This window comes from Varanus komodoensis, unplaced genomic scaffold (assembly GCF_004798865.1).
Source record: "Varanus komodoensis strain SLA01 unplaced genomic scaffold, ASM479886v1 scaffold64, whole genome shotgun sequence".
Classification (NCBI taxonomy): domain Eukaryota; kingdom Metazoa; phylum Chordata; class Lepidosauria; order Squamata; family Varanidae; genus Varanus; species Varanus komodoensis.
Genome location: NW_025336273.1, coordinates 1,377,433 through 1,403,847, shown reverse-complemented (window position 1 = coordinate 1,403,847; position 26,415 = coordinate 1,377,433). Strand labels below are relative to the sequence as shown.

At 54.3% G+C, this 26,415-nt stretch overlaps 1 protein-coding gene across 1 annotated transcript in view; it reads left to right on the top strand.

The window, feature by feature from the left end:
• The window catches only part of CUNH8orf74 (chromosome unknown C8orf74 homolog), a 39,051-nt gene extending 26,722 nt beyond the window's left edge, over positions 1 to 12,329 (top strand). The window contains exons 4-5 of the mRNA XM_044450296.1: positions 6,330 to 6,730; positions 12,060 to 12,329. Coding sequence (XP_044306231.1) covers positions 6,330 to 6,730; positions 12,060 to 12,329 — 671 coding nt within the window. The remainder of the gene's footprint in view (positions 1 to 6,329; positions 6,731 to 12,059) is intronic.
• Positions 12,330 to 26,415: the final 14,086 nt, after the last annotated feature.

The following is a 26,415-nucleotide window of genomic DNA, read 5'->3' as shown; positions in this document are numbered from 1 at the left end:
GATACGGTCTGGTAGAGGACGGTATGGAAAAGTTTTAAATCAATCAAGCAGTCGATCAATCATGCAGCCTCCTTGTTCCATGATGTCCCTCACTAACTGCAGGTGGGGTGGCTGAATCCCTCCTCCGTTTGCTTGCTGGGACCTCCTCTTGCCGGTTTTCATCCCGCGTGCTGGAGAGGACTCGTTGCGGGGGGCGAGGGTGGGAATCGCTGCTGGGGCTGCTGGTCTCCGTGCCTCGCCAGCTACCCCGCCTTCTGCCTCCATCGACAATTTGGGCAAGCGATGAATGGATGAGAAGATAAAGCGGCTGACTGAAGCCTTGCAAAAGAGCCAAGCCAGCCAGAAGTTAAACTCCAGAAGCAAAACTTCGCTGGGGGGAAAACAAACAGGAATCCATTTTGGCCTAAGCATCAAGACTTCGCAAGCGAGAGAGATGGCTTATTTTGGAAACCAAAGCTGTCTTGGAGGAGCCCAAGGAGCCGCTGGCGGGACCTGGGACCAGCTGCATGGCGGGACGGCACCCAAGGAGGGGCTCAGCCAGCTTAGGGCTCAGTAGCATTCCCTTGACAGCTCTCCCCGCCCCCCAAAAAAGCCCCAAAGCAAACACCAGCTTTAGAAAGCGACAGAGAGTAGAAGGCACAGGGGAGGGAAATGTATCTTTTCCGGCGGCTTCCCTTCTCCAGAAAGGATCTAGTCAAGCATGCCCCTCTTCTCCTGGAAGGGTCTTGGGCAGAGGTTAGATCTCCTTTGATCCCGACCAATTTGCGTGTGCTTTGCTCTCCTTTCACTTCCCTCCCGCAGGCTGCACTGTTAGTAAATGTTCCACGCTTTCCTCACAAGCAGATGGACCGTTTGCTTTTTCGAATCCCCCACTTAGTTTTGCCACCTGCCACTGCGTTGCATCTGATGGATGCTTATTTTAAAGCAGGATGATCGGGAGAGCTTAAAACACAGGGCCAAGAGGCCCTGGAGGAGGAGGGGGAAGAGCAAGAAGAAGAGCGGGGAGGTGGGCAGGGTGGGATTAATGAATTAATGGCATTAATTCTTGCGGTTCCCAGTTGCAGGGTAGCAATCGTCAATCATAACCCCTGGCAAATGTCCGTTAGCAGGATCCTGTCTCGCAGTGCTCCGTGGAACATCCTGCTCGGTTGCCTTCTGTGCAGTCTTGGGATGATGCATGCGAGCACGGGGCAAGGATGCGCCAGCGGAGGTGGTGGGGAAGGAGCATCTTCCGCTGGCGCAGGGAGCGTGGCAGAAGGGCCTTGCGTTGCCACGCACCGCTCCTCTAGAGGAGGCCGAGCACCGCACGGCGCGGCTCCTGCCTGCCCAGGGCTGCTGCTGAGCGACGGGGCCCAGGCTGGGAAGAGCCGAGCGGCTCGGGACGGGTGTGGATCTTGGCAGAGGCAGCGGGTGCAAGACCGGCGACTGTGCGGATCAGCCCCGCCACAGCTTGCGAGGTGGCTCATCTGCGAGAAGGAGGGCCGCCAGCCACCCGTGACAGCAGGGTGAGGAAGGGGGAACCTCCGTGCTGCCCCGTGTCCCGTCGGACACCTGTGGGTGGAGGACGGGGAGGCAGAAAGATGGCTCCCTCAACCACCTGTGGGACCCATCACAGGTAGTCTGGCTGCCCATTCCGAGCACAGCCGCCCGCCTTAGTGTGCCAGGCGCCCTTCCCCAAGGCCCCCCAGCCCAGGGACTCGGTATTCCTGCCACCCCGTCCCACATCCCTGCTGCACTTGAATTCCCACCAGCGCTGTGCTGGAGCCGGGGCTCGTGGGGATGCAGGGCCGGCTCATTTCAAGTCGAGTGATGCTGGCGGGCTCGGCTTTTCCCCGCAGCAACCCCTGTTCGCAGAGGAACTCTGCTGCGGTGCTCGCTGGCATTCATCTTCCTGGTTCCCAGCTGTGGGCAACGCATTTTGGAGAGCCCTGATCTGGGCACAGGCAAGGAGGATCCCTTTGCTCAGCCCACCTGCTGCTGCTGAAGGGGAGGAAATGCCCAGACCTGGCTGGAGGGCCTGGACAGCTGCTCCGAATCTTGGAGCCCTCGCGAGGGGGATGGCCCTTCCTGGTTCGCTGTCTCTGTGAGGTGTGCAGCAGTGGGACAGGCAGGCCACACCTGGGAGTGTGCGAGCAGGAGGGAGGCGGGACCCGGAGAGATGTCAAGAGCGAGGACGAGGCGCAGCGCCGTCCTCAAGGCCTCCGAGAAGACATTCCTCTTCTGGGAATGTCCGCATGTGCTTGCTCAGGATGGTGGCTGATAGGCTGATCAACAGAGCAGGTCAACATCTGCCTGCGGCTGGAAAGGCAGCAGTGAAGGTCCAGCAGACAAGCCGCCTGGAGGGGGCATTCCAGCAGCAGGGCGCCACCACCGAGAAGGCCCTTCCCCGCATTGCCACCCATCTCCCTTCAGATGGCGCAGATCCTTGGACAAGGGCCTCTGGTGGTGGCCCTGTGGAAGGGCTGGTTGATGTGGCAGAAGATCCCCCTCCTCCTCCCTCCTCCTCCTCCTCCAACACCGTGCCCTCCACCCTGACCTATGGGGGGCTCTGAGCTCCCATGTCTTTATTATTATTTTTCATTTATTAAAACATTTTTATGCCGCCCCATTCGCCGAAACCTCAGGGCGGCTCACAACAATATCAGCGCTTAGGCCTGTGCTCAGAAATGGAACAAGAGCCAGTACATTTGCAACCAGATTCACAGCCTTGCAGCTCTGGCAGAACATGCTGTTCTTTTATGATCCGCAAGCATCGGCTCTCCAAAGGTGCACTTCATTAAGAGGGAAAGGGTGGCCTCAACGAGAAAAAGACTCTATGTTTTTGGAGGCAGGGGAATCCCAGGTGCTGGGGATAAACGGCGGGCGAAAGTCAGCCCCATTGAGTCCGCCTTGTGAGCGCTTGCAACCCTCAATCTCTGACCTCAGCTGGGAATGCACAGCTTAAACCGAATTTAATGTGTTGCTCCGTCCAACATTGTTTGTTTATTCAAAGACTTATCCACCAGTTGCCCTAACAGCAAACTCAGGTGGTAAATGCCAACAGCACCCTAGCCAAAACGAGGGGGTATTTGTTAAGGTGGGGAGGAGATCCTTGACGTGCGCAGCTGTAGAAACCAAAAACCTTGAACAAAACCAGAGAGCAGTGAGAAGTTCAGTGTAAGGTGCGATTTGGGATAGAAAATTGTGGGGAAGGAGGGAATGCGCTCCCCAGAGAGGTCCGCCTGGCGCCGTCGTTATTTGTTTTTCGGCGCCAGGCGAAGACCTTTTTGTTCAAACGTCATTTTGACTGTGAAGTTGGAGGAGAGGTTGGTGTGCTGGCTTCTACTCTGAGCTTCTCGTATAATCTGTATTTGCAAATTATAATGCTCAAAAAATATTCAAGAAGACTGCCTCATAGTCTATTGCAAAACAAAACATTAAAAGTGCCCATTTTAGGGAATCGATTTGCCTAAAATAGTTGCTACTGCCTAGTTCTCTATTACACGGCAATTTGGCCCCACTATTTCTATCAGATATTTGGAGGTGACCTGCATACCTGCCAAGCCTTCAGGGATGGCTTTTGGTTAGGAGTTTAAAATGCCTATATGTTGGATCTGTTGACAATGTATAGGTATGAGGGGGTGTCACACGGAGGTGGGGAGAGGCCTGTTCTCCCCTGCAGAGGAAGGCAGGACACATTCCAACGGAGCCAAGCTCAGGGAGCCAAGGTTCCATTTGGATGCCAGGAAGCGCTTCCTGACAGTTGGGACCCCGAGGGTGTGGAATGGGCTTCCCTGGGAGGTGGTGGAGGCCCCATCGGTGCAGGTGTTCAAGGACAGGCTGGACGTGCACATGGTGGGCATGTCGTGAGCGGAGCCGGCTGGAACCAGGGGTCAAACTAGATGGCCTGGGAGGCCCCTTCTGACTTGCTCTGTTTCTATGTTTCTATGTGTGAACAGACAGACCTTGCTGACCAGGTGAGGGGGTGTTACACGGAGGTGGGTAGAGACCTGTTGTCCCCTGCAGAGGAAGGCAGGACGCGCTCCAACGGAGCCAAGCTCAGGGAGCCAAGGTTCAATTTGAAAGCCAGGAAGCGCTTCCTGACAGTCAGGACCCCGAGGGTGTGGAATGGGCTTCCACGAGAGGTCATTGAGGCCCCATCGGTGCAGGTGTTCAAGGACAGGCTGGACGTCCACATGGTGGGCATGTCGTGAGCGGAGCCGGCTAAGGGGGTCAGACTAGATGGCCCGGGAGACCCCTTCTGACTTGCTCTGTGTCTATGTTTCTAAACCCTCCAGACATTAGCTCTGCTCACAGGCTCAGAGGCAAGAGTGCAAGATGTTCTCAACTCCTAAAAGAAGGGCTGTGCACACCTTCCTCATCATCAGCCCTTTCTCAGACTTTTTCTTTGTCACAAACATCGTGCCTGGACGATAGAATCCAACCTCCATATTTATTGCTGGTGTTGTAGCACCGCTCTCTTGACCCAATAAGCTGAAAGGAACAAGGCAACGCTCCCCTCCACCCAGGCCTTTACATTGTGACGGGGTTGGATAATTAACGAGCTCTGCTTTTAGGGATCCCAGAGAATAACTATCGCTGGATGCCGGTTGGCACGTTTCTCCAGTGCTCGGGCTCCAAAAGGCAGCCTCCCTGTGGCGACACCATCTGTGCTGTGGAAATGTCCGTCTTGGTGCAGGTCTCGGGCTGGTGGGTGCGTCCTGAGCCCCTCGCCCAGCAGGGGTCCCCTGCAAGTTCCTCCCTTTCCCCGTTTGCAATTTGCCTCTTCGCTGGGGAGAGTGGCAGATGGCTGCTTGCTCCTGAGCCTTTGCTGGTCAGGCAAGCCAGGCGGCAGCAGCGGCGAGAGAGGCAATGGGGACTACCAGAAATGGTGAGCAGTAATGGCGGAAAGAGTCGCTGCAGGAGGGGGTCCGTGGAAGGCATCTTCTTCCAGGCAGCACTGGGTCGAGCTGTTGTGCAGCTCTGGGTTATCGTGCTGTCTGAACCCAGGCGCATTAACAAGCCACGGTTAGCAAGCATAGCGAATGAGCTAGTTAACTCTCAGCAACCCATGAAGAGAAGCCAGGTTTTACTGTTGGGCGGTGCACTGGGAAGGGTCCGTCACTTGCTTAGGACCACAGCAACCCATGTTTAACCAGGGAGACCGCCTGCTTTCAACCCATGCTCAGTGCCGAACTGTGAGTTGTGTTGTTGTTGTTATTCTGCATTTTGTTTGGCCTTCTCCTCCTCTTGTGAGGAACCCAGTCCCTGAGAAAGGAGACCTGTTTGGGCTGCTGGCCCCGTCCCAGAGTCACCTCGATGCTCCAGCGTCCGCCCCAATGGACCTGCGTCCCGTATGCTCCGTCCGTGCCCTCCATTTTCCTAAGTCCCCCAGTCTGCATGCGTGGAGCATAAACCCAGTTGAACGTACATGAGTGGGCTCTTCGGCAAAGGAGACCTCAGTCTGCAGCAGGACCAGCAGGCCTAGTGGTCTGGAGCTGCGTGGTCCCCTATGCACAGACTGGGGGCTGCACAAGGCGAGTGGGGGGACATGAGAGAGGGGTTTAAAACAAGCAGAGGGAAGAGGGGAATCGCAGGCACCCCGACGTTTCAAAAGGCCTTGAACGCCACCCGAGGCCTCTTGCTCCTGCTTCTGGAGGGCATTATTCCCTCCAAGGAACTCAAGGCAATGTACACAACTTCCTTTCAAATCTTATTCTTTATGGGATGGTGCAGGGAGAGGAAGAGAAGCACTACCCCAGCCTGCTGCCATTTCATCCTCGAGACAACAACCCTGTGAGGTAGGTCGGGCCAGGCCGGGCCGTGATGGGCCCAAGGTCACCCCGTCAGCTCTGGGGCTGAGCGGGACCAGAACCCAGATCCTCCGAGCGCCAGCCCCCTCCCCTCAGACGCTCCGCTGCACACCTTTGCCATGCCAGCAGAGGAACGGGAGCGCCCCCCTCCCCCGGTGCACTGTGGGCCTGATCCTGCATTGCCCAACTCTGCCCTGCTCTCTTTTGGGAAGTGCTTTGATCTCCCACCTTCCTGGAACGGGAGATGGAGTCCCGAGCACCTGTAACTGAGATGATAACCTATCCTTCTTCTGGTTATGGTGCCCCTTCATACATATGCCTCCTCCATTGCCTCTTTCTGTTGAGTTTCGACTGTAAGCTCCTCAGGGACAGAGACCCTGCACTTTACAAGATGATGCACAGGGCTGGCCTCGCTGGAGTTGGCCTGGACAGAGGGCTCTCCAAAGCCGTCTGAGCTCTCCGAACTTTCCTGAAGGATCTGTGGGAATGAAAAGGCTCAATTGTCTATTCTTGGGTCCCCCCCACCCCATATCCCAGGCTGTCCCCTTTCACAGGCCATCAGGATCCTCCAGGAGAAACTTGCCGCCTTCCGGGTGAAGCTGCCGGCTTTCCAGCTGCGTGCCGTGTGTGACTTCTTCCACAACACGTTTCTCAAGCATTACCAGCTGCACCAGTTCGTGCTGGTCCGGGAGAGGGACCGCCGGCAGAGCTTTGCCAGCCTGGAGGTCTGTGCTCCCCCCAGGCCTCTCCCACTGGCCGAGGGCACTGACAGCCAAGTCTGGGCTCATCAGCAGCAGCTGCTGGCCCTCTCTGCGGCCGAAGAGGAGAAGCGGGCCGAGCTGTTGCGGGTCGGAGAGCTCTTGCGCTGGGAGATGGAGCGCCTGCTGCTGGAAGTGTGCGGAAAAGTCCGAAGCAGGGAAGGAGCCCTCCGCAAAGAGGTAGGCTGGAAGGGCGGCTGGCGTGGGGCATCCTGAGCAGTACGAACCCCTACCCCACTGTGGGCGCCCGGGTTGTAGACGAAGCGGGCCCCAGCGGGCTACCTGGTCCCCATTTTGCCGCTGCAGTGCAATGATTTTTACTTCCATGCACATGTCTGCCAGCCAGCATGATGGCCCAGTTGAGAGGTTGGACTGGGAGATCCGGGTAGCCAGAAGCGTGGCTTCTAGATCGAGAGAGGGATCACTGCCACTCCATATGACTCTGGTGCGCCCGCAACTGGAGTATTGTGCTCAGTTTTGGGCTCCTCGTTACAGGAAGGATATAGCCAGGTTGGAGTCAGTGCAGCGTAGGGCCACAAGGTTGGTGGCTGGTTTGCAGGGGATGCCATATGAGGCGAGACTGAGGGAACTGGGTCTCTTCAGCCTGGAGAAGAGGAGACTCAGAGGGGATCTGTTGGCGACACACAGGTATGTGAGGGGGTGTCACACGGAGGTGGGGAGAGACCCGTTCTCCCCTGCAGAGGAAGGCAGGACGCGCTCCAAGGGAGCAAAGCTCAGGGAGCCAAGGTTCAATTTGGATGCCAGGAAGCACTTCCTGACAGTCAGGACCCTGAGGGTGTGGAATGGGCTTCCATGGGAGGTGGGTGAGGCCCCATCGGTGCGGGTGTTCAAGGACAGGCTGGACGTGCACATGGTGGGCATGTTGTGAGTGGAGCCGGCTGGAGCCGGGGGTCAGACTAGATGGCTCAGGAGGACCCTTCTGTTCTGTTTCTATGCTTCTAAAGGTTCCTGGGTGACTGAGATGTGGTCATTGACTCTCAGCCTAACCTACCTCACAGACTTGCTATGAGGATAAAAATAATAATAATAATAATTATTATTATTATTAGCACATTTCTATGCCGCCCCTTGCCGAAGCCTCAAAAAATGTTGAGGAGGAAGAAGGTTCCCTAAGAAAAAGGACAAAGGACAGATAGAAATGTAATAAATAGGTGGCACTGCTTTGTAGCCACTTCTTTATGCAAATGTGATGCAGATCTTGGTCCTCTTTTTTGGTGGTGCCTGCATGGTCACCTTCACCATGTGGTCTCCACACGTTCAGAAACGACAACCGGGATGTCTCGGTTGGCCTCATGCCTGCTCAAGGCCTGCCTCAGGCTGCCCACTGTTGGAGACAGGATGCAGGTCTCCACGGACCATTAGTGGCATGGAGTGAGGCCACACTTACGTTCCTGTGTCATTGCTAAGTCACTGACACACAGCAGAAGCTTTAGGCCTTGGCCCTCGTTTCGTATCGCCCTGAAATCTCTCCTCCCTGGACCTTCCATGGCCCATTCACCTGTTGCTGCCTGGTGGACGTAGTGGGGGGGGGGGTTGGGGGTGTCTGTGAATTTGACTTATGGTCCTTCCTTCCCCGCAAAAAGCCCAGAGTACTGAGCTACCTTTACCAAGTACAGTGCATCAAAATGGACAATATTAAAAGCAAAACACAGATAGAAACATAGAAACAGAGCAAGTCAGAAGGGGCCTCCCGGACCATCTAGTCTGACCCCCGGCACCAGCCGGCTCCGCTCACGACATGCCCACCATGTGCCTGTCCAGCCTGTCCTTGAACACCCTTCCTGATGGGGCCTCAGCCACCTCCCGTGGAAGCCCATTCCATGCCCTGGGGGTCCTAACTGTCAGGAAGTGCTTCTGGCATCCAAACTGAACCTTGGCTTCCTGATCTTTGCTCTGTTGGAGCGCATCCTGCCTTCCTCTGCAGGGGAGAACAGGTCTCTACCCATCTCCATGTGACACCCCCTCATGTACCTGTATGTCACCAACAGATCCCCCCTGAGTCTCCTCTTCTCCAGGCTGAAGAGGCCCAGTTCCCTCAGTCTCGCCTCATACGGCATCCCCTGCAAACCGGCCACCAACCTTGTGGCCCTGCGCTGCACTGACTCCAACCTGGCTAGATCCTTTCTGTAATAAGGGGCCCAGAACTGAGCACAATACTCCAGCTTTGGGCACACGAGAGTCATATAAATGATCCCTTGAGTAATAGAAACATAGAAACAGTGTGAGTAAGAAGGGGGCTCCGGGGCCATCTAGTCTGACCCCCGGCTCCAGCTGGCTCCACTCACGACATGCCCACCATGTGCATGTCCAGCCTGTCCTTGAACACCCTCACTGATGGGGCCTCAACTACCTCCCGGGGAAGCCCATTCCACACCCTCGGGGTCCTGACAGTCAGGAAGTGCTTCCTGGCATCCAAACTGAACCTTGGCTCCCTGAGCTTTGCTCCGTTGGAGCACGTCCTGCCTTCCTCTGCAGGGGAGAACAGGTCTCTGCCCACCTCCATGTGACACCCCCTCACATACCTACATCACGCCAACATATACAATAAAATAGAATAAACCCATCAGCTCCATCCATCCAAAAGCAAACAAGCTACTTGTGCCTTCTCTGAGTCCTGCAAAAATAGCAAAGGTCCTGGACCAGAGTGCAAATGGGAGCGGTGTGGGTTGCCGTTGAGCCTCCGAGTTGCCACCACCGATAAGGCCCCGCCAGATGCGTTAGTCCCACAGGGTACATCCTTCAAAGGCATGATAAGGAAAGGTTTCTTGAGGATCTTAAATCCTGGGATGGCCAGTATCCGGGCTGGTATTCGTTTGGCCTTTTCACCTCTGGCTTGCCATGGTGTGAACAGAACGTTGGAGCAGCTATGCCGTTGTTCGGAGCCGGTTCGGAGCTCCTCCTGGGTTCTTATGTCCTTGTGGCCCTGAGCGCATTTGTTATTCGAAGGAGCTCTGGTCGGCAGCGTTTGGGATGGCACTCGCCCGCTCCCGGCCCAATCCAGGCTTTCTCCACTTCCAAACTGCTCCCGGTCCAAGAGCCCGGAGCTCCTCTTCCATCATTTCAACAGATTCCTTTTCCAGGAAAATAAAAGGACAGTAGGAAAAACACTGGAGAGCACGTTATTTGGCAACCAGAAACCGCAGGGTGATGACTTTGCCTCAAAGCCCCGTACTTAAGGACCAGAACCAAGGGCCAGGGTTGCCCTCGGCTTCCCCAGCACTTGGCTGCCACCCTTTTGGTGTGGTTTTGGCTGTCCCCGCTGTCCCCAAAGCAAGCAGTGGCTCTCAGCCAGCAGATCAGTCTCAGCTGGGGACGCCTCTTGCTAGGAGTCAATTTGTGGAATTTGGATCACCCATCTCTCTCTCCAGTCCTGCTTTGCATAATTAAGGTGTGCCAAGTACCTTGCACCGGCGTTGGAAAACTGCCACCTGCCTGGGCTTGCTTTGCTGTTCCGCCTCTGTCTGGAAGGATGTTGTTGGGGGAATTTAATGAAACTCCGAGGCGTTCTGTGGAGGGGAATTGATGCCCCGCACACGTGTGTCTTTCGTGCTGCCAGCAAGTGTGGGTGAGTCCAAAGGAAAGCAGAAGCACGTCACCTTTTGACCTGCAGCAAAGAGAGCCAGGATGTGAAGCCCGGAGCACTGAGTGGGTTGTTGATATGCCAGCCCCTGGGCAGAGGGAGATGGCAACGAGGCACCCTTTCGGTTCTCCAACACTCCTGGATTTGGCCCCTCTGTTCCAAAGGCTCGCGGGAGCTTCTGGATCGTCTCCAGCCTCCACAGCTTCTGGGAGGTGGCTGCAGGCCAGTTCTCACAGCAGCCAGATGCTCCCATGTGCACCCCTGGCTTCCACAGGACAGCCTTGCGCTCTCTTGCAGGGCCCCTCCGTTACCGCCATCAGGCTGAAGACCTGTGCCCAAGCCCTGTCCTGGCCTTTCAAAACATGCCAGGAAAGGTAGGCAAACCTAGTCTCTGGGGTCACAACCTGCAAGTATCCGAGGGACAAAGCACTTGTTTGCCCAGAAAACCGGGCTGGCGATTTAATACATCCACACGGAGGCTGGCCAAAGCGTCACTGAAGTTCTGGACGTAATAGTTTTACCTTGTCTTCTTTGCTCAGGTGGAAATGTGTATTAGTCACACCTGTCAAAGTGAGGTGAGAAGCCACGCTCTGTGTCTGTGCAGGGATGGCCGTCAGCTCGACCTGGAACAAGGGGTTGGGTCTCTGACGTTGGGCAGCCATGTTTGTCTGGGGTGTGTTTGGCGCATCTGAATCTAAAGCGTCACTCCAGGCTCCCTTCCCCTCCAGCGTGCCGTCCTTTCTCCCGTCCTAGCTGACTCTGGGCATGGATACGGATTGAGGACTGAAGGATTAGGGGTACCGGACGAAGGAAGGGGAACCAAAGCCTTCCCAATTTTACAATTCGACACACCTCCTCCTCGCAGGATATAAGAAAGGGGCAGGCAGATAATAAACATGAGGGCGCTGCCATGCCTGGCCTGTGCTGCTCTCGAGTTGTTTCTCCATCAACCACCTGCCAAGGCTTGACTTCTCATTACAGCAACCACTAATGAATCACCACAAAAGAGGGCACAGGGTTATCACAGGGTGATTTGCATATGCTAATGTATCAATTTGAGGGTAAGGGTGTTCAAAGATAGGCTGGACATGCACATGGCGGGCATGCCTAATTATGGAATGCGCTCCCCAGAGAGGTCCGCCTGGCGCCGTCGTTATTTGTTTTTCGGCGCCAGGCGAAGACCTTTTTATTCAAATGTTATTTTAATTGTTAATATTATTTATGTATTTTATTCTTTGGCCAGGATGACTTAATTTATACCATTAAATTATATTGCTTTATAGGATGTTATTTATTTATGTTTTTGAGCCGCCTGAGGCTTCGGCAAATGGGGCGGCATAGAAGTTCCCTAAATAAATGAATAAATAAATAAAATAAAATGTCATGAGCGGAGCCGGCTGGTGCTGGAGGTCAGACTAGATGGCCCGGGAGACCCCTTCTGACTCACTCTGTTTCTATGTTTCTATGGCGATTTGGAAACAACTACTATGATTGAAATAGGAGTACAATGTGGTATGGAAAATGGACAGGATAACTCGCTTGCCCGCCTACGTCTGCAACCGTTTTTATGGCTCTTCTATTGTTATACCAGACTTGGGCTAGATCAGACTTCATAATAGAGGACATGTCCAGACAGAGGACTGTCCTCTGTAAAAGCGTGTCCACCCTGCTTGCCAAGCGGCTCCAGAAACTATGCTGGGTGCCCATCCTGCCAAGCAGGGCTGGAGGAGAAAAGATCATGGGAAGACACAAGGGGCGGTGAGATCTCGGTCATGCTGTGGCAGGGCGTTACGGAGGACCACCATGCTCTGTGCTTGAGTGTGCACCCCCCCCCCGGAAAAGAGCCCCCATGTTCTTCCACGGTCTGGCAGAAATGTTGTTGACAAAGACGCACCGTGTGTTTTCCAGCATCTCGTGTCCCTTGTCAAAGAAGCCATCGAGACTCAGGTCCAGAGCCTGCAGGATATCGTCCAGCATGAGATCAAGGTCACCTTTGAGATCTTGCAGCTGAAGCTTGAGAAGAAGGCTCTGATGCTCAACTCACCTGCTCCTTACCCTCCACCTCCCTGTCCTGAGGAACGAGGAAGGAAGGCTAACAAACCGGCCAAGAATCCGCAGGGGAAAAAATCGGAAAGTAAGGAGAAGGAGAAGAAGAAGGAGAAGGAGAAGAAGGCATGAGGGCTCGCGAGCCTCTTCGGGGTGGGCAAGCGTGTTGGCCTTCAGCTCCCGTCGCCCCAGCCAGCTAAGCTGACGATGAGGGATCATGGGAGATGCAGGACAAAACCCCTGGAGGGCCACCCATGGTCTGTCCCGTGAGCCCGACAGAACCCCGTGCGTCTGTTTTCCCATCCCGGGGCTCTTCCACCCCTGCCTTTAGGGCCAGCTCTCTCGGTTGAACCACTCCAGGGCAAGGGGTTGCTTCACCAGCTGTGTCTCCATCCAGAACAGAAATTCCTCCAGCACGCAGAACGAGCATGCCCGCTAAAGGATCCCAGCTGATCCTCTTCTCCTTCACCTGCTTGGCATCCTTCACCCTTTTTCCCTCATCCACCAGACACGGTCTCTTGCTGATCCACCACAGCCAGTCTGAGCTGGTACAGTCCAGGTTTACCAGCTGAGCGGGAAGACGCCTCTGCCATGCTGAACACAAGATCCACCAGCAAACACACACAGCCCAGCATCTGGGTGCCTAAATGTGTGTTCATCTTTCGGGAAACACCAGGAGACGTTTCAGGCTGACATTCAGAGCCCTCTTCCTGTTGGTCCCAGAGCTGAGTGGCATCCGTTGCCCAGGGGTGGATCCCTTTCCAATAAACCAAGCGTGTCTTCTTCCTTTTAGTGTGGTGTGGATTTGCTGCTGGTATTTTTAAGTAGCTACGGAGCACTGTAAGCTCCTGAAAGTTACATCACTGCATAGAAAGAACCAGACTGGATCATGACGGGGATCCATCTGATCCAACATTTGGTTCACACAGTGTCCAGTCAGCTGCTCACAGGATCTCGCAAGCAGGATTGGAGGGCAAAAGTGCCCTCCTGCCCATCTTCCCCAGCAACAGGTGTACCAAACTTCCTGCTTCTGATACAGCAGGTAGCACAGGGCCATCGGGACAGGAGGCTATTGGAAGCCCATGTTATGCATCCGGCCAGTCCCCATTTAAAGCTGTCCAGATCGGTGGCCAACCCTGCATCTCCTGGAAGAGACTCTTCCACCTTCATGCGGTTCCAGAAGTGCAGGAGCGGGAGAGGAAATGGCCCCTTCGGTTGGACTATCCCGGAATCCAACAGGCCTGGGTTCATCAGCCTCGTGTCGGAGGGCTGTGATGTCCTGGCAGATTTCAGAAGATGGGGCATCACCCCAGAGCAAGCTGCTCGGGGACAGAGGCGCATCCTCCGGGGCCAAGCTAGCTGGTTAGGTGGAGGGTTCCTGTGTTGTTCTGCCCTGGATATTCAAGGATGGGGCCTGAAGATCCAGAGCAGAATAAAACTGACATGCCGCCACGGAGGAGAGCGAGTGTTTTGTTGCAAAGAAGAACTTGGGATATTTTAGGCGAGAGGCAGTGACTTGCAAGGCGGCCTTTGCCCTCCGGCAACCCCACCCGACTCTTCCTCTTTGGGGAACCTTGCTTCGACCCTTTCATCAACAAATCAAACAGGAAGCTGGGTTGGAGTGGGAGCCACGCCCTCCCCCGCAGACCCCAATTTTCTTTTAGGTTGGCTTGCCCGCTCCCCGCTGGGGTTTAGGGGAAGCCCTGGCACTCTTCTGGCCTGCATGCGCGCATCTGGCCGCTTCCTTCCTGAGGCAGCGCCTCGGCCTGGAGAAGGGCCTGGAAATCAAAGGGAGGGAAATGCAAGATGGCGGCCGTCCCTCAGAGGGAAGGAGGCCAGCCTTGCATTCCCACCCGATGCCAGACTCGGCCGGCCAGCTTCCGTCCAAATGGCCTGGACTGCCATCCCCATCACTAGGGGCCAACTGGGCCATGCCGGCTGGGGAAGATGGAGATTGCAATCCAACTCATCCAGCCAGGAGGGTGCCTGGTGCAGGAAGGCTGCCTACTGGAGAGGAAATGACGGAAGTGCAATTTCTGTGATTTAGCCTAGACTGTTCGTGGGCCACGGAGCACTTCCGGGGAAAGCAAGACGGGTGCGGCAGGGGGCAGGGCTGGGGCGGCAGGGGGGGAGCCACCCAACCCTGCCTCTCTTCCGCTCACTTCTGGTGCTTCCTCCAGATGGCCAAAAGTGGCCGTCCAGGAGAGGCACACGCTGCAAAGCACCCAGTGATGAAGACAGCTGTGGCTGCACTTCACTGCCCGCGTCAGAGAGACCTCAGCCTCTGAGTTCGGCTTCTGTGCTTCGTCGACCTCCACAGAATCACAGAATAACAGAGTTGGAAGGGGCCATGAAGGCCATCAGGTCCAGCCCCCTGCTGTTGCAGGACACCAGTTCGCACCATCCCACTCAGAGGGCTGCCCAGTTTCGCCCTGAATGTCTCCAGTGTGGGAGAGCCCCCCACCTCTCCGGGCAGGTGGTCCCACTGCCGTATTGCTCTGAGAGCAAGGAAGCTTTTCCTGATGTCCAGCCTGAATCTGGGTTGTGACAATTTGAATTGATTGTTCTGTGTCCTGCACTCCGGCATCAGCAAGAAGAGATCTTGCCTAGATTAAACCCCATCTGCAGTTTGATGCTGTGTCCAGTTCTGGGCACCAAAGTTTAAGAATCCTAGAATAGCAGAGTTGGAAGGGGCCATGAAGGCCATCTAGTCCACCCCCTGCTGTTGCAGGACACCAGTTCACACCATCCCACTCAGATGGCTGCCCAGATGCTTTTTGGATGTCTCCAGTGTGGGAGAGCCCCCCACCTCTCCAGGCAGCTGGTCCCACTGCCGTATTGCTCTGATAGTGAGGAGGCTTTTCCTGATGCCCAGCCTGAATCTGGGTTGCTGCAGCTTGACTTGATTCTTCTGTGTCCTGCACTCCGGCACCAGCAAGAAGAGAGCTTGACCCTCCTCTTTGCAACAGCCTTCTTTCTAAAAAGTCCAGAAGTGGCTAGTTCCACTGGTTCACCCATGAGAGAAAAGGCCCTCGTGTTGGACAAGGGCGTCTCTGGGTCAGAATGATGGGGAGGAGGCAGGAAAAGATTTAGGGCCGGCCCTGCAGGCTCCTAAAAAGGGCTCGGGCTGCCCAGCTCTGCCTGCAAGTGACGCACCTTTTAAAGGGAACTTGGGTCCAGTACAGACGTATTCCAGTCACTGTTCTGGACCAGGGACCCTTGAAAGTCCGAGAAGGAAGGAAGGAAGCGGCTTGCCACCCAACATACTGTTCCTGATTCTTAAGAACTGCAAGTTGGCTAGCTGCTTAGGATTCAGAAGAGAGAGAGAGAGAGAAGAGGATGCACATTTGCATAACTTGCATGTGTTAATTTAGATACGTCGCTGCAAATTTAGAAAGTATTACTTTCTAAAGTGTAAGCAGGGGTGCAGTCCTAGGCAGGAAGAGACCTAAAAGAACCTTCCAGCTCCCAGCATTCCCCAGCCTACTGGGAATTGTAGTCCTTTTTTTGTCCTAAATCTTCATAGGACTGTGCCCTTAAATAGAAACGCAAGACCACAGTGTGTGTGTGTGTAGCGGGGGGGGGGGGGAATGTGACCTGCCAGACATCACAGGTCTTCTCAGCTGGTGTCCAGGCACTCCTAGCTGTGGATGAGGGACTCCGAGGCCACTGTGCCCCTCCCTGTTGATGACTCAACCTGAAACAACCTGAAACAGGTTTTGGACTGTCCATTCTCTTCAAATTAGGAGCACTTTCAAATAGAAGACCATCTTCCTACCACTCATAAAATAGAGGACCGTCTTCTGCAGATTAGGTCTGTGACCCTCCCGATGCTACAGCTGGGGACGAGAGCTGAGACAGTCCTAAATTGGTCCCTAAATCTGGAAGACAAGCAGGCCTGAGTCTGATTTCTACCCTGTGTGGTTTTTCACAAGCTTCTGGAAAGCCATTGATGTGCGATCCTTCATAGGAGGATGAGAAGAGAGGGAATGAAAAAGGCTGATTGGGGGGAGAAAGGGGGGGCTATTTTCCTTGAAGTATAAACAGTTCGTGATTTTTCCTTAGCCCTTCGCTCGAACATGAAGGTAGCCCAGGGCTCATAACATCCGCTTGGAGGGGCTGGCGGCGCTTATCAGGCAGGAAACAGTGCCGGACACATCCTCTCCTTCGTCGCGGCTGCAAAGCCACCTCCAGGGGAAGGATTTGGCAGGAAAACACACCGCATCATGTCTTGGTCCTCCGTGCACAGCGGGGGCCTTCCCCCAGCAGCTCTGGGGAGGGGAGGGGAGCTGCCTCCTCTTTTCCTGCTGGGAGAAAGTTCTCCGCCTGGCCGAGGAACGTAATTCATTCCTGCACCCACTTCGGAGAAGGTGGGAAGAGGGAGGGAGGCCGAGGGCCCTCCCAAATTCCCATGGGTGCTCCAGCCTCCTTCCCTTCATCCCGGCATTTTATCCCAAAGTCCAAAAAAAAGCTGCTGGGATACAAATCGGGCTCGGTGCCTCTTTCCAGGTCCAGGACACACGTAAGCTTTTGGGGTTCAGGGCTTGGAGTGAGGGAGCCCTGGAACTGCACCCTAATAAATGTTTGAATGGTGCCACAGGCCAAGTTGAGCAAAGATTTGGAAGGGTTTGCAACACTGCCTCTGTCATAAAGGGCCAACTCATTGCAGCCTGATCCGAATTGCCTAGCTTTTAAAAAGCAATTAATTAATTAATTAATAGCAGCCTTGCGTATGATGATTGGATTGGGACTGGCTCTAGGCAAGGATTAACCCTGACCCTAAAAGCCTCTTCCCCAGTTGAAGTCACCCCCGGAAGCTGCTATACACCCCCCCCCCCTCACCCCCCCCCCCCCCCCACAGAAGGATGCGGCTTTTAATTAGGAAGCTGTCTGGAGCCAGAGCTAGTGGCAAGGAGGGGCCCTGCCTTTACCTTCTGCAACTATTAGGCGGCAGAGTAGTGTGGGGGTTAAGGCGTTGAGCTGGCCCCGAGGAGAGCAGGGTTCCAAGCTCCCTGGGTGCCTTTGCATCCATCTCCAACTCTCAGCCTCGCCTACCTCACAGGGTTGTTGTGTGGATGAGATGGGGAGGAGGACTATATAAGCACCTTGAGTACCTTGAAGAAGAAAAAGCAAGGTATAAATGGAATAAAATAAGGGTACTCCCCTCTCTGGATTGTCTTCGTTACCTCCCTCTCTCTCTCTCTCTCTCTCTCTCTCTCTCTCGCCTTCAAGTATAGGCTGGACATGCACATGGTGGGCATGTTGTGAACAGAACCGGCTGGAGCCAGGGGTCAGACTAGATGGCCTGGGAGACCCCTTCTGACTCGCTCTGTTTCTATGTTTCTATGTTTTGATGGCCCTTCTCTCTCTCCCCCCCCTCCCCCTCCCCTTCCTCTCTCTTTCAGGGCACAAGCCACTATCCCCCACTCCAAGTTTTGCCTTCAACTGCAAGAGGCACCGTGGCCAAGGCCTTGGCAAGCCTCTTACAACGGGGAGACCTGTCTCGGTGCACAAGGCAAAACTTCTGTCTGCTCCCGCTGGCAGTGGAGTTAATTAAAGAGCCCTTTGCCTGCAAACAGAGTTTCACGGAGACAGGGGGGCGGCGTCGGACCATTCAGGGCACTCCTTGAAACGGGCCAGATGGAAGCTCTGGCATTGCCAGCTGCTGCTCCTTAAGGCCCATTTTCCAGGCAAAGCTGCCCAATGGTTCAGCAACGCAGGGGCTTTGAGAGACCCCGCAGGGCCGCGGTGGGCTGCCCCAGGCCTGCGGGGGTCGGCGTTCCAAACCCCGTTCATCCTGCAAGCCAGAAGGCTGCAGGAACGCTGGCCAAGTGCGGGCCCCGCATTCCCTTTCCTTGCAGACGGAATTTTATCTGTGTCGATTCCGCGCTCGGCAGTCAAGCAAGGGCAGGAAAAATCCGCCACCTGTTTCTTCGGCGTCAAGGAAGGGATCTCCTGGGGACAGACTCACGCACACCTGGCCACCTTCCAGTGGCTGGCTGGGAAGGTGATGCGGCAGTGCCGCAGGATGGCTGACTCAGGGCAGAAATGTGCATGACGGACACACCGGAGACGGAGCCAGAAGTCCAGGCTGATTCATGTGGTTCTGCCAAAAAGATCCCCCACCCCATGCAAATTCCGGTGCAAAGAGCTTTGGCAAAGTCTCTGTTCCTTTGGACTGGGTGGTTGCAGGATAAGGCCCCACTGGTTTGTGCCCCAGGAGTTCCGGTGCCTTCCTGCCGCTTCGCTAATATTCACAGTGCCCGGTCCCTCTCATTGGCACCGGTGGCTGCCTGGTGCGCGAAGTCGGGCCACGCCACGATGAAGAATGTGCCCAGAGACATCTCCCTTCCTCCTGACTCAATGGGTCCAGACGGCAGCTTCCCTCCTCAGCGGAGAGACACCCCCCAGGGCAGCACAAATGCCAGGGAGTGGAAGCTGTGAAAAGCAGTGGCGGAATAAAGCAGACCGAACCCAGAAAGTGACGGGCCGAGCAGCCTTCCTTTCGTAAACAGCCAGTCCCCAAGCTAAGCCGTTGGCAGTGCAGAACTCCAACAGAACGAAACCAGCACTACCGTGAAACACACTGAGCGTGCCGGTGATTTGAACTGCAAAAAACCCCAGAAGAATTACTGGGCTCCACCTGGTTGCACGGAAACACCCTCCGTCACGTCTCCTGGTTGTGCTGCCAACCCTTTGACCCGTCCAGAGTTATGAATTAGCTTTGCGTCCGGAGCTGATCCACGCTTTGAAATGGATCTAAAACTCAGAGGATAACATAGTCTTTCATTTGCGCTCATTTTTGGTGCAATATTTTGTTATTCTCCTAACAGGCAAGACATCACATTTCTACAGCTGCCTCCCACCTTCTTTGGCATAAAATTGTAGAATCGTAGAACACAGAATAACAGAGTTGGAAGGGTCCAAGAAGGCCATCTAGTCCAACCCCCTGCTGCTGCAGGACACCAGTTTACACCATCCCACTCAGAGGGCTGTCCTTTTGAATGCCTCCAGTGTGGGAGAGCCCCCCACCTTCTCCAGGCAGCTGGTTCCACTGCCATGTTGCTCTGACAGTGAGGAAGCTTTTCCTGGTGTCCAGCCTGAATCTGGGTTGTCGCAGCTTGACTTGATTGTTCCATGTCCTGCACTCTGGCACCAGCAAGGAGAGATCTTGGCCTTCCTCTTTGGGACAGCCTTTGAGGTGCTTCTAGAGCGACATCATGTCCCCCCTCAGCCGCCTCTTTCCAAGGCTGAGCATGCCCTGTTCTCAGTCTCTCCTGACAGGGCAGTGTTCCCAAACCCTGGATGCTGTCAAAGCTGCCCACCCTTCCACGGGTACCGAAACACCTTTGGAGGGCCCATGACTTGTCCTCAAGTACTTTTGGTGCTCTGGAAGGGGGCAGGTTTTTTGATGCCTTCCACAAACGGACCTTCACACTGCTCTCCCGTCTGCTATTCACTTTTTCCCCAGCGGCCGAGAGCACTAGAGGGCCAGTGCAGCGTGGAGGTGGGAGGGTGGACTGGGGACCTGAAAGACCCGGGTTCTAGCTCCCACTCGGCCACGAAGCTCAGTGGGGGACGTTGGCCCAGTGTGGGTGGCAGTCCAGGATGGGCAGAATGCCGTGCCCAGGGCTTCTGTGCAAGGCAGGCCTTTGACACCAGTGGGCCTGAAGCAAAGAGCGAGTGACAAGTCCAAGGTCGAAGCTGACAGCCCAGCCCACAAAACCATCCAGAGGCTGAATACCAAGTGCAGGTGAGGTCCAGAACGGGGGATGCGGGCACAGCTGGGAACACTCTGGAGAAAGATGGGAATGATCGGGGCCGGGAGGAACAAACGAGCAGGGCTGGAGCGAGGCGCAGAGACGCCTGAGCCAGAGCGCAAGGGAGCCCCCGACTGCCGACCAGGCACAGCCTTGGGGGACTTCTTATAAGGGTCTCCAGGCCCTCCACCTGCACTGGATCTGTTCCCTGAGAGCGCCTGGTTTGCAGGCGCCCACGGGGTGAATCAGGCCCTGATCCTGACAGCCAGTCACTCCCTTCCGGCCTCAGGGACCTTAAAGGGTTGCTGTTCCGAGGATGAAGATGGAGCGGGGAACTAAGTCCCCTTGGGTTCTTCACAAGAGGACAACAGGTGCACCTAACTGCCACGCTTGATCATCGCCTCTGCTCACGAGGCAGACTTCTGCCCCCCCGTCGTGTCCGTGCAAGCATCCAGGCGGGCTTCCCCGGGCACGTGTCTTCCGGACGGAATGTGCAAGGGTTTGCAAAATCGACCTGGGATGCATTTCGGAACAGTGCCAAGCAGTCATGCGCAGCCGGAGAGTAGCGGAGCATGAGGATTTTTCTCCCGGGTTTGGGCTTCACCGGTGAAGCAGTTCTTCCCTCCAAAATTAGGGCAAGGTGTCGCAGTCTTACGGTCTCCCGATGCTATCTTGGGGAGTAGTGGGGAATCGGAGCCCCAGCTCCGAGATCCTTGGCTCTCACAGCTGGGTTTCCAAGGCTGTGAGGCCCCGGCTGCCTCCCCGGGATTCCCAGTGCGCCTGGGAGGAGACGCAAACCCATGTGGCCAGGGCGACTTATTTTATATCGTTGATTTGTTTTATATTTTGAATGTATTATATTTTAATTTTACGTTGTGAGCCGCCCCGAGGCTTCGGCGAATGGGGCGGCATAGAATTGTTTTAAGTAAATAAATAAATGTGCAGAGGGTGGGGAGAGGAGACGGCTGGCGCTGAGGACCTGTGCCCGTTGGTATGGCGGCCCGGTGCCATTCCCTCCCCCAAGCTTTTCCTGGACGAGCCCACTAGGTAAGGACCAGGGCAGGAGGGGCGGCAGAGGGAAATGCAGCTGAGGAGTCCCATCCGGAGCACTTTTGCTGTTCTGGGCCGCCAGGTTGTCCCCGACTTAAGGCGACCCCATGCATGGGTGTCCCCCAAAAAGCCCCAGTCACAATAGCTCTGCCCAGCTCTTGTACGTTCAGGGCTGCAGCTTCCTCGATGGACTCCACCCATCTCATATTTGGATCTGGGGTATCAGATGCATATCTGCCTCCAAGCTGGAAAGACCTGCACAGCAACTGGGGAAGGCATGGGGTCGTTCTCTTAAGGAAGGGTGTCCAAACCCACCCCGGCCTATCTGGGCATGCCCGTTTATTCATTTAAAACTTTTGTATGCTGTCCCTTATGCATGGCATCTCAGGATGGCTTACGATCATTAAAACAACCACAGTAAAACAGCAATAAATGACAATTAACCAAAAAATACAAATTAAATAAGTTAAATAAAAGTGACTGTTAAAAATCAAAATTTAAATTAGTTTTTAAAATAACAGTTAAATAAAAAGGTCTTAACCTGGCACTGAAAAGAATATAAACTCGGCGCCAGGCAAACCTCTCCGGGGAGCACATTCCATAATCTGGGCGCCACCCCCGAAAAGGCCCTGCTCCGGGTCGATATCCTTTTTACTTCCTTCAGGGAGGGTTCCCGGAGCAGGGCTTCTCCCGCAGATCTTAAGGAGCGTGAGGGCATACAAGGAAGGAGATGTTCCTTCAGGTATCCTGGTCCCAAGCCGTCGAGAGCTTTATAGGTCAAAACCAGCACCTTGAATTGGGCCCGGACTTCAACTGGAAGCTGCCCTGTTCTGGTAATGTTCTGGTAATGTTTAGGGATGGATCTTGGGTTATCTAGTCTGATTCTCAGCACCGTCTGGGATCTCCAGTTCAGGGTGCAAATGCCGCGGCGGCTCAGGGGCAGGTCGCTGGCTTTGCACGCACGAGGTTCCAGCTTTGACCCCTCGGGACTGGAATGCCTCCTGGCTGTTGCTCTGGAGAGCTGCGGCTGCCAGTCAGTGTGGACAATACTGGGCTACTTGGACTCATGGCGGGACTCGGGGAAGGCAGCTTCTTGCGACTCACCTTGGAGAAGCAGACGTCCAGCTTGCCCTGAATGCCTCGGGCAGATGGTTCTCCATAGAGCGACCAATTCCATTGGGAATTTCCTCCCAGTGTTGCGCCGAAAGCCAATTCCCTGAAATCTGCCCCCGCCCCATGGGTCTTAAACGGCCCTCTGGGGCAGTGGAGGATGACCTTGTGCCCTTGGCAGCCTGCCAGGCATCGGAAGCACCCTCCATGTCCCCCCGAACCTTCTCACCTGGAGGCCAAACGGTCCCAGCTTCTCCAAGCCTTCCTCACAGGACCTGGTGGTTCAGGCAAGGACAGAGATGTGGGTTTGTTTTGCTGCTTGAGTCATGCGCACATCTGGCTCACAGCTGCAGCGACGCCTGTGCCCTGCACCACTTGGGTATCATCTCCCAGGTGGTCATCTTGCATCTACTTTTCGCATTTCCGCTTCCCCAGCGCACTGTTTCCCATGCAAGCCCCAGCAAGCACACCTTGTTCTGTCCCCGAAAACTCATGCCAGGAGAAATGTGTTTGTCATTTCAGTTGCCACAAACCACACAATTATTTTAGAGGCAACAAACGGGTGCAGCTACCTCTCCGGGTGCAATTCTGCGACTCTGTGGATAGAGAAAAAGAACGACGCTCGCTCTGGTGTGGTTCCCCAGCCTTCTCTGCTGTCTGTTTTGCTGCTCTTCTGGTTTTATCTCACATCAATTACAGCCGTTGCATCTTTTTAGATATGGCTTTATTGCCGTTTTATTAAAAACTGTTATGGGTGACTAAGTGTTGATGGTATGTGAGTATAAAACTCCAGAATGCATACATATTTCAACTTCAGCTAGTCAAATTAAGTAAATTCTTATGTTCTGGGAACAGGGAGATTCTAAACAAGGCGGCTAGAAGGGAAATAAATGCAAAATGTGACAATCAAAGTACACACCATGGTCATTCGGACTGGTAAAGCCAACATTCCAGTCTCAGACTTAATGGTGCTGCTACGGATGAAAGCTTTCCAAGATGTGCCGTCCAGGCAGTGTGCTAAAACTCCTTTATCCTGATTCAACCCTCTGGCAAGAGAATCGAATTTCTTCATGGTTTGGAACTCAGCGGGCCTTGAAGGCCAGTGACCGCATGACCTGGGAAACGGAAGCTTTCCGAATATCTCGAGGCACGTCTTCTAACTGCATGCGCCCCTGGAGCTTCTGAGGATATGGGAAAACCGCAAGAACGCCACACGGGGCTGGTGCGTTCCTTGCTTCCACATGCGGCTTTGAGGGGGTTTGTGTAATAGGTGGGTGGTGAGATTGTGTCTCTGCGATGAAGGCCTGTTGTCATCCAGCAGCCGAGACAACCGGCACAGGCCTCTTTTGCATGCTAAGCTAGGCTTGCAAAGACCCTATTGGCCCCTGTGCAGTGACTAATTTTTGCTGCCTTAGGTACACACCTCAGGCAATTAACCAGCTACTGAGAAGAAGCACACCTGGCCAGTCAGGCTTCTAGTGGAATTGTGCTATAGTTGCCAGAGAACAGCTTTAAGAAAGCAATTAAATGCAATCGGGCATTTCATAAAGTCGTCATATGGAGAGGCAGTACTTCTGCCAGCATCTCAAAAGACAGGGCCTCACTGGGGCCCCAAAACGGCTCCCGCCTTCTCAAGAGCTCAGGTGCGTCCGTGCCTCAGCCTCCACGCTGGACTAAGTGGGCATTCCCTGTAAATTCAGGGAATTGCAGTTCTGTGCTTGGATGGGGCTCTCTCTGTCTAAGAGAGCGTCCTGGCTGAACTGCAGCCCCCTGGACCTGGGTCTCGCAGGAAGGCCTGATGGCCAAACTGATCCAAGACCTGGCAAGTCTGTCGCCTTTGCGGGATTCTTCAGCGATTACCTCAGTCAGCTACAGATGCCCTCCTCCGGGAGCCCTCCGTGAATGATATTAGGAGGGTGAGGTCCCGGAGGAGGGCCTTCTCTGCGGTGGCGCCCCACTTATGGAACGCGCTCCCCAGAGAGGTCCGCCTGGCGCCGTCGTTATTTGTTTTTCAGCGCCAGGCGAAGACCTTTTTATTTAAAACTCATTTTAATTGTTAATTTATTTGTATTTATAGGATTTTAAATCTTTAAGCCGAGATGCACCGGGTTTTAATATTTTTACTGTTTAATGGTTATACTTACGTACTTTGTTTTTGTCGTGAGCTGCCCCGAGGCTTTGTTGCGATGGGGCGGCATAAAAATGTTTTAAATAAATGAATAAATAAATCATGTTCGAAGGCACCTTTCCACCCTCCCCCTGCCTGAGGGAGAGACGCCCCTGCTTAATGCGTGCTCACAGGATCAATTCCCGGCTTCTCCAAGTCGGGCCGGGAATATTCCCGCTTGGAAAGGCTGTGCCAAGAAGACCAGATGAGATGGACCAAAGACGGACGCTTCCAGAGCTTCCAGCGTGTAGCTTATCAATTGCCACGTGTCTTTCCTTTGCACCTCACTCAGGGGCATCCTGCAACATGGTGGGATTCACCTCCGAATCCTACACCTGTGCTGCAGGTGCCTCCGTGACTCCGGCATGCAACATGTCAACTACATCCACAGGACTCTTCCTCTTTGACTGACACAATCTGGCAACCTGGTCCTGGCCATTCCAGCTGCTGCTGCTGGGAGTTGTCGTGCGAAAAATCTAAATGTTGGACACGCTCCTTGTGAGCCCACCTTGTCGGATTCAGGTAACAGAAGACGTCTCAAGGACTGAGTAGGGTGGTTGTTGAAACGTGGGTTCTCTGAGCCAGCTATGCTAGCAACCCGTGGCTTGCTAACCACAAATAAGCCATGAAGAGAACGCATGGCTTGTTGTGGGTTGTTGGCCACGGGCTGCTCTCTCAGCCGACAACCCATGTTTCAGCGGCTTCCCAGTTCAGCCCTTGGCTGTGGGTTACCCTGATCACTCCAGGTGCTCCAGGTGGCTTGGCTTTTCTGGGACCTCCTCTGGCTGGAGGCTTCGTGGCTTCTCAGCTGGAGGGCTACGTCCCGCTCTGGAGGTGCCGGTAAAGTGGCACTCGGAGGCAGAGACGAGGCCAAGCCCTGGGGGGAGCCGTTGAGAGGCATGGGTGTGCCGTGTGGAGGCGACACACCGCACCGCTTTTCCAACCTGCCGTTTGTCACCTTGCCAGGATCCCAGGGCGGCTTAGGAGGTTCTGCCATGGAGAGCAAAGGTACTTTCCGTGGCTTCTCAGGTCAGGAGTCAAACCAAGGGGTTCAGATGGTTCACAGCAGCAGACAATTCTGCCCCGCAAGGCTGGGGAGTCGCCTTCATTTTGGGCATGGATGAGACTTTGCGGCTCTTCAGATGTTTTCGTCCTGCGACTATCTTGGCTACTGGTGAAGGGAGCTGCAAGCCGAAACATCTGGAAGGCTGTCACTCATCCCTGATTTAGAGCATGAAAAGGAATATGCAGCCCTGGGTTTTGTAGTCCAGGGAATATTTGTAGTCCCTGGACTATAAAACCCATCAGCCCCAGCCAATGCTGAGATGAGATGGGAATCGTAATTCAGCAATATTTAGAAGGTAATCCATTCCCCTTTCTTCTTTGGAGGTTTTTAAACGGGGCCTGGATGGCCACCCATCTAGGACAGCGTTAACATAGATTTCCTACCGGGGATTTGACTAGATGACCTCTGAGGTTCCCTTCCAATTCTATGATTCTATCCACAGGCACAACTCCGCTCAGAACTCTTGCAAACCAAACCAGGTTTCCAGCAGTCAGAAACAAGGACGTGCAGTTACAGGGCCTTGCTTGCTATTTCAAACCCCATGAACCATAAACACCTTCCTCTCAGCTGTGTTTTAAAGAGTTCCCTTAAAAAGGAAGGGGGGAAAGACATCCTAAAAGACTGGAGGCTCATCCAATTCTACATGTGGACAATACTGTCTCTTCTCTCCTGTCCGTGTCTGGCTAAATGTATATTAAATGTTCCGGGTTAATAAACATTCTGCTGTGTATTTTGAGGAAACATAATACAAGGTCATGTCCACTCAAGATTAAATTCAGATGCCCCAAAATAAGGCATTCTGGCAACATCTCCTCCCGTTGTCTGTCACCTCTATTTTAACCTTTTGTATTAAGGAAAAAAAAAGGGCACAACCCTACACAAATTTAGACAGAAAATATCCTACAACAGTCCCACCTGGTCAGGCAATGATGGGAATTGTTTAGATTTTAAAAATCCTGCACACATGGGATTGTGCCTTTTAAATATTTTACACAAACTGAAATTATCTATACTTCCTCATGCGCCCCAGGGAACCGCAAAAGAACAGGAATGTTTTAACATAAC